Source organism: Zingiber officinale, chromosome 9A, assembly GCF_018446385.1.
Source record: "Zingiber officinale cultivar Zhangliang chromosome 9A, Zo_v1.1, whole genome shotgun sequence".
NCBI lineage: Eukaryota > Viridiplantae > Streptophyta > Magnoliopsida > Zingiberales > Zingiberaceae > Zingiber > Zingiber officinale.
The window spans coordinates 28,601,535-28,612,400 of record NC_056002.1 but is presented as its reverse complement, the minus strand read 5'-3'; the positions used below and the strand labels follow the sequence as shown (position 1 = coordinate 28,612,400).

General features: G+C 35.6%; 1 protein-coding gene across 2 annotated transcripts; it reads right to left on the bottom strand.

Moving 5' to 3' along the window:
* Positions 1-9,204: 9,204 nt before the first annotated feature.
* On the bottom strand, positions 9,205-10,661 carry LOC122021985 (growth-regulating factor 1-like). Of its 2 annotated transcripts, XM_042580180.1 has the most exons (4): positions 10,341-10,661; positions 9,886-10,264; positions 9,423-9,822; positions 9,205-9,339 (listed from the first exon to the last, which is right to left on the bottom strand). In XM_042580180.1, exons 1-4 carry the CDS (start codon positions 10,561-10,563, stop codon positions 9,325-9,327), a joined length of 1,017 nt encoding a protein of 338 aa, XP_042436114.1. In that variant the 5' UTR covers positions 10,564-10,661; the 3' UTR covers positions 9,205-9,324. The 2 variants fall into 2 exon arrangements, with proteins under 2 accessions (XP_042436114.1, XP_042436113.1); XM_042580179.1 differs by having other exon boundaries at positions 9,205-9,822.
* Between the last annotated feature and the right edge of the window lie 205 nt (positions 10,662-10,866).

Sequence of the window (10,866 nt, the reverse complement as noted above, 5' to 3'; positions counted from 1 at the left end):
GTGATGATAAAATGCTTAGCAGATGGAACTCTGCTTTACTATTTTGCCACAAAGTCGGCTTGCTCCTTCTTCGTCCACTGATATTCTTCTTTACCCTCAGGTGCTATAAAACTAAATTTTATTATTAAAAGTAAATTAAAATCCATCTTAAAGAATACCTCCATCTTTTTCTTCCAGCTCGCGAATTTCCCCTCAAACTTCAGTGGGTTGATGCTCGGTCTAGCCATCTCTTGTGCTTCGTTCGGCGGTTATTCCTCCTAAAACTGTTGGACTTTGATACCACTTGTTAGTCCCTTGGTGATCGGCTAAAGGGGGGTGAATAGCCTGCATAATAAAAATAAACCCTTTTCGACTTTATAGCTATATTAACATAAACACTTGTATAAAAGAAAACTAATCAAAGAAAGAAGAGGCTCAAAGAATTTTTTGCTTGGTTACAACCGGGGAGGTTGTTAGTCCAAGGAAGATGAAAAGCTCACTAAAAAATCTTGTTCAGGCAGAGAAGCCTCTTACAGCAGTTGAAGCACTTAATTACAGAATAAGACTAAAAAATAATTAATTACAAGTGTTGTTATGACCTTCTGGGACCAGGACTGTATTTATAGCCCTAGTCGAAGCACCTGGAAGGGGTCCAGGCGCTTGGAGGGGGATAAACTTCTATCCCCATCGCAGCGGGGTATTCCACATCACAAAATGATAAACTTTTGATTCCGGGCGCCTGGAAGAGTTCCGGGTGCCCGGACTAGTAAAGTCAACTTCTAGTTGACTTTTTATTCTAGGTCTTCCGCTTTGGTTCCTCTCATATTGCTCTAGATCTTCCGCTCCAGTTCCACTCACTTGGATGATTTCGGCTATCCGGAATAGGGCTCACCCGAACCTAACTTTCCACCTTCTCAAACAAACTTCTTCTCTGGCTTCTCGTCCCTCAGAAACGCTGCGCGGCTCCTTCTCTTCCACCCGTGTACTCTTCCACAGCACCTCGTACCTCGAATGCACTGAGCCCGTCGGTTCTCTCTCCCGTGTCGTCCTTCTCGCTAGCTGCGTCTTTCGCTCGACTTCTTGTGCTCCTAAGTTCCTGCACACTTAGACACAATGGTTAAATACCAACAGAACCTAACCTCACTTGGTTGATCACATCAAAACTACCTTGGAGTACTAACACAAGCTCATAGAACTACACGAAGGGATCAATGATGCAAAAGTAATTAAAAGAGATTTGTTTTTAAATAGGTTATTTAATATCAAAATACAAGAAGGAGAGACTGCAAGTCGGTTGCACGCAAGGATCAAGGACATCCTCAATAGGCTCCACATGATCTACCACCATATGGAGAATCCAAATCTTATATGGTATGCCCTATATGATCTAAATGCATTCCCTCGAAATACATTATGGGCATCCATCATGGATGCCTATAAAATTTCGAGGAATCTTTCAAAATTAAAATTAAATGAATTATTCTATGAACTAGAGTTGCACGAACAGACTAATGCCAAACCCACCAAGAAAGGTATTGATCTTTTTCCAGGATCATCCAAAGAAAAGTCCAGAGCTAAACCAGAAATTAGAAGTTGAATCTGACCTGAAGAGCACCTAGTGAACCTGGTTAGAAAAATGTTTGCTAGGAAAAAGAAGGAGTTCACCAAAAGGGACTTGCAGAAGATCAAGTCCACCTCCAACAACAACAAGGCAAATGTCACGTGCTTTGGGTGTAACAAAAAGGGACACTACAAGCATGATTGCCTGAATTTCAAAAAGAAGAAAGCCCTCAAGGAGACTTGGGATGAGTCATCATCGAAAGAATCAGACAGTGATGAACCGAAGCATACCAACTACCTCACACTGATGGCATTCGAACCAGAATTGGAAAGCGAATCCGAAGACAGGTCCAAACCCAAATTGAGTCACAAGTCCGTACTCATTTTCAAAGGTTCTAACGAGGTACAAGTTAGTTTAAGTAAAAAGTTTTTCAAAATAATTGCATGTTTATATAGGAAATTGACTATTTCCAAAAATCAAATAAATAAACTAAGTATAGAAAATAAAACACTTAATGAACAACTAAAATTAACATCAATAACTAAGCCGATTTAAGTTGGAATCCCAACTCAAGTTGCAAAACTTGAGGAGGACAATTCCAGATTGAAAGGCAAAGTAGTTGAACCAAAACAACTTCTAGAAAAATTCACAACAAGATACAAGTGTTGGGTTCGTCGGGCCGCGAAAACCGCTTTTTCGCGTCGCGGAAACCCCGAGTCACCCAAAGCCGTAGATCCGTGCAAAGATTCGTAAACAAAAACTTTTCGAAAAACCTTTTCTTGTACGAGTTTGTAAAACCTTTAGATCTACACTAGATAAGGGTTATACCTTCGAAGCGTGCCTTTCGCTTATCCCGCTTGTCCAAGGAGTTGCCGGATCTCTAGACCGTCAAGCGCCGGTCCTCTAGAAGTATCCACACGGACACGTAGGTGGAGAAAACCTCACACAAAGGTGTGCTAGCACCTTGGTGAGATTCGGCCAAGCAAGGAGGAGAGGGAGAGGGAGAGCTTGAGAGGAAGAAGGAGGAAGATTCACCACACACTTGAATGAAAAATGAATTCACCTTCATTCACAAAGTGGCCGGCCACTTTCTTCTTGTGTAACTCCCCATTAAATGCAATTAATGTGAAGTTAATAAGAAAATGGCTTTGTAACTTCCATGAGGTGGCATCCATGATGATGTGGAATATCATCATTGGTCCACCTAATGTCAACTCACCAATGAGGTGGCAAAAGGTCAAGTCAAAATTAACCTTTGGTCTTCCTTCTCTAGTCAAGTCAAACTTGACTCAATCTCTACCATGGTTGATCTAATCCAACCATTTGATTCAAGCCAATTTAATATAATGAATCTAATTCATTAAATTAAATTGATTTAATAAGTCATAATCTAAATTAGACTCATTAAATACATGAATCAACTTGAGTCGAACTCAAGTTAGCCCAATTAGGATTACTCTTAATCCAATTTGATTTATCAAATAAATCTAATCCTCTTGGTTCATCATATGAACCTAATCTCCATCTATTTGTCCTAAGTGTGTGACCCTATAGGTTCTTGTAACGTTGGCAATGCCCTAAACCCATTTAGGAGCATAAGTAATGAGCGGTATCTAGCAACACATCATTACTACCCAAGTTACAAGAATGTCGAGATCCGACATCACCTTGTGACTACTAATTGTGACTCCTCACAATATGTGACATTGTCCTTCTATCCTAGACATCTAGATTGATCAATGTGAGGCATAGACCGTGTCATCCTCTAATCAATCTAAATCTTGAACTCCAAGTAGACTCACTCGATCAAATGAGCTCAACATCTAATGTTGACTCATTTGGGCATGGCCATGCACTTAGTGGTCTCACTCTATCAAGAATGCCGATGTCGCTCCCGTCATATGGGAGGGATAGATTCCATCTACATCACTCACATCCCTCCACATAATTTGTTACATACCCAGTAATCGCCTTTATAGTCCACCCAGTTACGGGTGACGTTTGACGAAACTAAAGTACATAACTCCTTATGTAGAGATCCATGGTGACTTCAGGTCTAAGGACTAATAGTCATACTAATAGCCACATGAGAAAGTATATGACACTCATATAACGATCCATGATACTTTCTCATGGCGGGTCATTCAGTATACATTCTCTAATGCATACCCATGTGTCAGCTTGATATCTCTATATACATGACTTGTGAGATCAAGTCATCGAGCTGACCTACATGCTAGTCTTATTGTATTAACATTGTCCCTGAATGCTAATACTCGACTAGGAATGATTTAGAGTAATGTTCCCTATATCATCTCACTATCGATTCAACTAATCGATTGATATAGGTATGAACCTTCTACTCAAGGACGCTATTATACTTAATCTATTTGGCACTAATATAAATAAGTATAATAACCAAACAAATATCTTTATTAATATACAAGAATATGATATACATGAGTCCATACAATCATCAAATGATTGGCTCTAGGGCTCTAACTAACAACAAGTACCTTGATATAATATATGGATCACAAAGAGCTGTGTATAATAAGCCCAGACTTGGATATAAGTCCAGCTCGACTAACAAGCATTTTATATTTCTAGTCATCCAAAATAAAAATCAAACCAAAGTCTGGGTTCTGAAAGTATTCCTAACCATGCAAGTAAGATCAAATCAATATTATGTACCTAAGAATAAGATAAATTATATAAAATAAAAAAATAATAAATCAAATAATCTAAACACAAACTGTAAATTAACTAAACCAAACATGGGCCACAAGTCCAAATTAAAACCAAAAAATAACTACAATCAAGTATTTTATAATTATAAAATAAATAAACATAAACAAAAAATCAAAACAAAATACAAAAGCAACAATCTAGGGGAAGCACCAAAATAGCTTGCACCTCAGAAACCTAGTCTACCCGGTCGGATAGTTAAGGAACAGATAATTTGATCTTTGACCAACATAGCATCAGGATGAGGCGAGATCATAGTACATTAAGAAAGCTTGGCCTAGGGAGTTAAATAGGGCAAGACATACCCTACTTGGTCTACTTAGCTGAGTGAAACTAACCGAAACTACCTCGACATATCCTAAATTAGTTAGACAAAGGTTTATCAATAGGAAAAATAAATGTCCAATTTCTTAAAAAGGCTTTGTCTAGAAGTGGTCGTTGCTCCGATACTCAAAAAGACACATGTGCCTCGCCAAAGCCTAGAAGCCAATTATTGAAATGTATATTTCATTAACTGATGGTTAAATATGAATCTAACACAAAATCAAACTATCTTCAAATAAAAAATCAACTAATTCATCTCATAAAACTATAGGAATACCTTGATTGATAAATTAAACCGAGTGAGATGATTAAGGACCCAAAATTTAATTATAAATATTAATTAAATGTTAATTCAATCCCACTTTGAATATTAATTAAATAAATTCTAAATATTAATCCACTTAAACTTTAAAATAAAGTTAATTAAACATTAAAAATTAAATTAAAACTTAAAATAAAAATAGAATTAAATGTAAAGTTAATTAACGTATTATATTAAATATATTTTTTAAATTAGTTTAAAAATTATTTTTTAAAATTTTTTAGAAATTATTTTAAAAATCCTTTAATTTTTTTAAATTATTTTAAAAATATTTTAGAAATTATTTTAAAAATATTTTAGAAATTATTTTAAAAATCTTTTAAAAATTATTATAAAAATATTTTTAAAATTGTTTTAAAATTATTTTAAAAATTATTTTAAAAATATTTAAAAAAATTATTTTAAAAATCCTTATAAATTATTTTAAAAATATTTTAAGAAATAAAAAATAGATAAAATGAAAATTATTTTAAAATTTATTTAAAAAATTATTTTAAATAATAAAAAAATTATTATCTTAAAAAATTAGTTAAAATATAAACACTTAGCTAAAATCTAAAAACTTAATTAAAACTTATACTTAAATTAAAATATTAATAAAATTAATTTAAACTTAAATGTTTACTTAAATTAATTAATATAAACTTAAATATTAATTAAACAATTAATTAAATTAATTAAAATTTAATTAAATTAAACTAAATTAAATAATTAATAAGTAAACAATTAAAATTATTTGAATATAACTCAAAACATTAATCTAACCTTAATTGATAATTTAGGATAATCTAAATTGAAAACTCAATTTAATTAATACCTTAATTTAATATAACCTAATTTAAATCAATTAAAGTGCCAGTCAATTAACTTAAATCTCAATTAATAACTAAGTATTATTAATCCAAAATAATTAATTAATTTAATTATTCTAAAAATTAATTAATCAATTCATACTTAAATTAATTACAACGTAATCCTTAATTTAACCTAAATTTAAATAAAATTAAACATACCTTAATACATTTAAAATTTAAATCAATAATAAAAAAAATCCAATTTTGTTTCAAGTAAATTATCAATCCAAATATAAACCTATTAAATACACTTAATTCAAACTAAAAAATTTGAATTTAACTTATCTTTAACTTAATAAAATATTAGTAATCAATTGATTCATTTAGTCTGAAAATTAATTAACTTAATCCTAGAATAATCTTCTAGGAATAAATAATTAATGATTAATTTAAACAATCTCAAATTAATCAAACATAACTTATAGTTTTTCAAAGTTATATATTTTCTGAAAATCAATGTACACTAAGTCCCTTAAACAATGATAGAGCTCCTTGGTGTCAGGTTAAGGGCAGTATCAACTTTAGGGGAGAAGGATTAAAAATAATTATAATAATGATAATAATAATAATAATAATAAACTTTAAAAAACCTTTTCAAATTCTTGAAAAATACTCTCAAAATATTTCCAAAACTATTTTGCTTAATCTTTTTAAAAAATATTTTGAAAGTCACTTTATAACTTTGAAAATTATTTCAAAAATTACATTGAAAAATCTTCTAAAAATAAAAAGCTTTGCAAATTACTCCTTGATAATCCTTTCAAAAATTAAGTTGTATGAAACCTCGTTTCACAATATTTTGAAAAGTATTTTAAAATTTATTTTGAAAAATTAACTTTCAAAAGTTGTTAAACATTAAAAAAAATTACTTTACAACATCACCTTGAAAATTATTTTTGAAAAGTGTTTTGAAATTTATCTTAAAAAATAAACTTTTTGAAAATTAATTGTTAACTTAATTTTTTTTCTTTAAATTTGTTTTAAAGAAAGTATTTACTTAAAAAAAATTCAAATCTTTACTTAATTTATTTACTTAAGAAACACATTTACTTAAAATCGTTAAAAAAATACGCACTTGTACAATATTTTGAAAATAAATTACTTAGTAACTTTTTGAAAAATCAGAGTAAAGGTTGAAAATTACTTTCCAACTATTTTTTTTTAAATTATGTTTTGGGCTAATGTTTGTTAATTAAACGATTTTTGAAAGAAAAAATTATACTTAAAAAATCTTTTGAAATCTTCACTTAAAATAATTTTACTTGAAAATACTTTAAAATCCTATTATTTTAGAAAATCACTTGCAAATCCATATTTAGAAAAATCTTTTCTTTTGTAAAATTATTGTTGATCGAACTATTTTTTTTTTACAAATGAGTTTAATATTCTTACAATCTCTTTTTAACTCAATAAAATTCTGACTCTTCCTAACTCTAATTCATATGACTTATTTGTTTCTTTGCATGTTTTGTTATGAATGTGAAAGGAGGAGAATAACGTTAAATTAAAACAAATTATGTTAGAACAAATTATGCAGAAGACTAAGTTGATAAACTCAAACCTAACTCTACAACTCAAAAGGATCAAGAAATAAATATAAATTTAAAATCTCAATTTCTTAGATCATTGTTGCATTCACTTCTTCTATTTTATTTCACTAACTTTAATTAGGTTGGCATTGCATCAAAAAGGGAGAGATTATTGGTGTAATTTGTACTAACAATCTAACTCAGGTTTTGATGAATGACAAGCAAGTTAAGTTATATATTTTTATGATCTAATGCATTTACTGAGCGTGCAGGGATTAACAGATCTAGGAGATCTGACACCAAGCTAAAACCCAACTAGGTCTGAAGATCCGATAATTGGTGCAAAGCCTAGATAAGTCAAAGGGTCGACTTAATGCCTGGCGGAAAGTTTGACTGGGTCCGCAGGGCCTGATAGTTGGTCGAAGTCCAGTTAGGTTTGTGGACTTGACAACTAGCGAGAAGACCTGATGAATCAAAAGACTAGTCAATAGACTGTAAGTTGGTAAGTGAAGGTAAGTCACTGGAGGAAAGAGTTCCAGTGAGGACGAGTCCAAATTTAGACTTTAGGCGCTGGTCCAGTTTAGGTCCATTTGGGGCACCTAAATTGAAACTATGACTAGTTTTTGGTCTTGAAAAGATAGAAACTAATTAATACTCTTATTTTATGTTTATGCTAACTTCATTTTATAGGGTATACTTTGTTCTTGGACTACTACATTTTGCAAGGGTGAAAAAGTATAAAAAGTCTCGGATGAACAGTGCTAAAGCCACTCCTGGCGATTGGAGATACCTCAGAGCAAAAGGCGCTGAGGCGCCTCCTGGCGGTTGGAGGAACCCTAGATCCAGGGTTGGACATGCCTCAAAGGTGTTGGAGGTGCCCTCGAGCAGATAAGAACCGACAGTCGCAGAGCTTATTGGAGGCACCTCGGAGGACGATTGAAGGTGCCCTCAACATGATAAAAACTACAAGAAGAGGAGTTTATTGACTCTAAAGGCACCTCGGGAACTATTTAGCCGAGCCATTTTTGCTCCTTTTGCCTTGTAATTTAGGTTAGTCCAACACAATAATAATCTAACTTGTAAAACAAAATTAGCATAATAATAATTTGATTAATTTATGACTTATACCCTATCTTCCAGACTAGGATCTAGTCAAGGTATCAATTTAGGTTTTCGAAATAGACCTAAATTAGATCAACGTCTACTGTCTCCTCAATCGGGACGCGCCCTCACTTAGTCACTCTCCTCCGGTGACTTACCTTTATTTACTGTGTGTCAAGCTACCTCCTTGACGTCAATCTAACCCACCTGGTCTTCCTACCGGAATCACACATCCAAACTTCGTCACTCGAGAATCGCACATCCTGATCTCCTACCGGAATCACACATCCGAACTTCGCCACTCGGGAATCGAATATCCTAATTAGACTTTCTGTCTAGTGTCAGGTCCTCTTAACTCGTCAAATTAGTCAACCCTGAACACTCGATAACAAGGTTAGACTATAGCAACATCTAACTTAATTCACTTGTCATTGATCAAAACTTGAATTAGACTATTAATACACATTGTATCAACAGATATCTCTTTAATCAGATACCTTTTTTATGTAACAATATTAAATATTAAATCGTCATGAGATAACATCCGTATTTAGTTAGATTTACTATAAATCATGAACATAGAGGAAGGGAGAATTGGGATAACATCCATATTTAGTGAGATTTCTTATGAATCATGGGGATTCTCCGGAGAATGTGTATATCTGTCTATTCATTGACTCGTATTTGGTCAAAACAAATATAAAGTTATATTAAACCCGGGCAATTAATCATCATTGAGAGATTGTAGTTTAATCTTTAGCAGAATGGAATTGTAGAAATAGGATAGAAAACACAACAGCATCTCTTCTTCATTGATCACAACAACATACTAGCAAGAGACGATTGACATAGCAAAAATCTAGAGCAGGGATGACAAAGTGCGGAAGGGCCAAGCTTCTCTCGTCTTTAGAAATCAACCTTCTGCGTTGTGAATGGCAACGAGGTTAAAAGAGAGAGAGTCACAGAGAGAGAGTGAGGATTGACGAACAGAGGAATGGAGATACCGTTGTAGCAGTGACTGGCACGTCGTGGTCGGCAAGCGGAATGGACATGGATAGCTGTGTCTTCGAGCCCACGTTCATGCTCATCCAAGAGCCATCGACTTTGGGAGGCCTCTCGTCGAGAAAACAGTGGAACGGCCTTGGTTGCTCCTCCTCCTTCTCCAACCTGCCATTAGCAGCCATCTCCATCTTGAGGCCAGCGCCCAAGAGGCAGCGCTGCTCATCCTCCTCTCCCTTAGACGAGCAAATCCTGAAGTGGGAATCAATACTCTGCATGCTGCTGTAAGTATGTTTCGAGCTCATCTCCATATGCCCGAAGCTGCAGCGAAGCTCCCTTCCGGTTCTGCAGCCTTCCGGGAGGAAAGGGAACTCACGCGCGCCCTCCTCGAAGCCAAGGATGTTCCTGCTCTCCAAACAGTTCATCGTCAATCGAGAGAAAAGCGCAGAAAGTGTACAGTAGCATTACCTGTGCTTATCAAGATATTGCAAGCAGAAGTTTGAGGAATCTTCGCTGTGCGAGTAGCCAGAACCTATGGCAGAAGGCCTTACGGAGGAGGAACGGGGGGAGAGGAGATGGTGATCGGTGCGCGGCGAGGAGAGGGAGAGAGGAGGAGGGTGGAAATTTGGCGAGCTGTGGGAGACGACCGGCCGGCCGGTGGCCAAAGACAATTCCACAGGCTTTCTTGAACGGCCTTTTCCCCTGTGGATGTGCCTCTCGCAGTACTTGGAGTCAGGAAACGCCTCCTTGGAACACCTCCATTTCTTCCCGTCCGTTCTCCTGCACCTCCCGGGCTCTGGATCCACCTCCTTCCTCGCGTCGCCCATCTGATAAGCCCCCCACCCAACTGAGTAACAACAAAAGCAGCAGGTGTTCAAATTCAAACATCGCCCGGCCAAACCAAAAAAGACAGGAAGACCTACTCGCAGGAGGATGCGGCGGCAGGAAGCGGGGAGACCGCGGCTCCGCGAAGAGACTTCTCCTGACGCAGCAGAGGAGATCAGGAGGAACGGGAACGGCCGACGCCATGTACTTGAAGACGAGCGCTTGGAGCTCCAACTCCTGCCATTGCGACGGCGTGAAGGGATGCCTACTGCTCCCTCCTCCTCCTCCTCCTCCTCCTCCTCCAACTCCTCTCGTCATCATCTTCTCGGAGCCAGCAAACAACAGGCGAAGAAGGCCAAAAACGCAGACAGAAAGCTACAGAGGAAGCAGGAGGCAGCATCACTAGTTTTAACTCCTGCAGGTGCAGGAGCAATAAATCAACTTTTGTCTTGTTATACGACTGCAGTGCGATGAAGGTCGATGAAGGAGAAGCGTGGCTCATTTTACTTGCGTAGGAAGTGTCATTCAGTCAAGGGGCAGAGGGGAATCATGAGACTGCTGGGGGCATAGATAGAGTCGAGACTAGAGCTAATAATAGATCACGGACAGAGAACTATTGTTTAC

What these genes read in the sequence shown, in the direction of transcription:
- LOC122021985 (XM_042580179.1), bottom strand. Translation starts at nt 10,563, where the DNA reads ATGATGACGAGAGGAGTTGGAGGAGGAGGAGGAGGAGGAGGAGGAGGG. An exon ending in GCCGCCGCATCCTCCTGCGA is followed by an intron (nt 10,265 to 10,340) that starts GTAGGTCTTCCT and finishes GTTGTTACTCAG; the next exon opens with TTGGGTGGGGGGCTTATCAG. An exon ending in CAATATCTTGATAAGCACAG is followed by an intron (nt 9,823 to 9,885) that starts GTAATGCTACTG and finishes TTTGGAGAGCAG; the next exon opens with GAACATCCTTGGCTTCGAGG.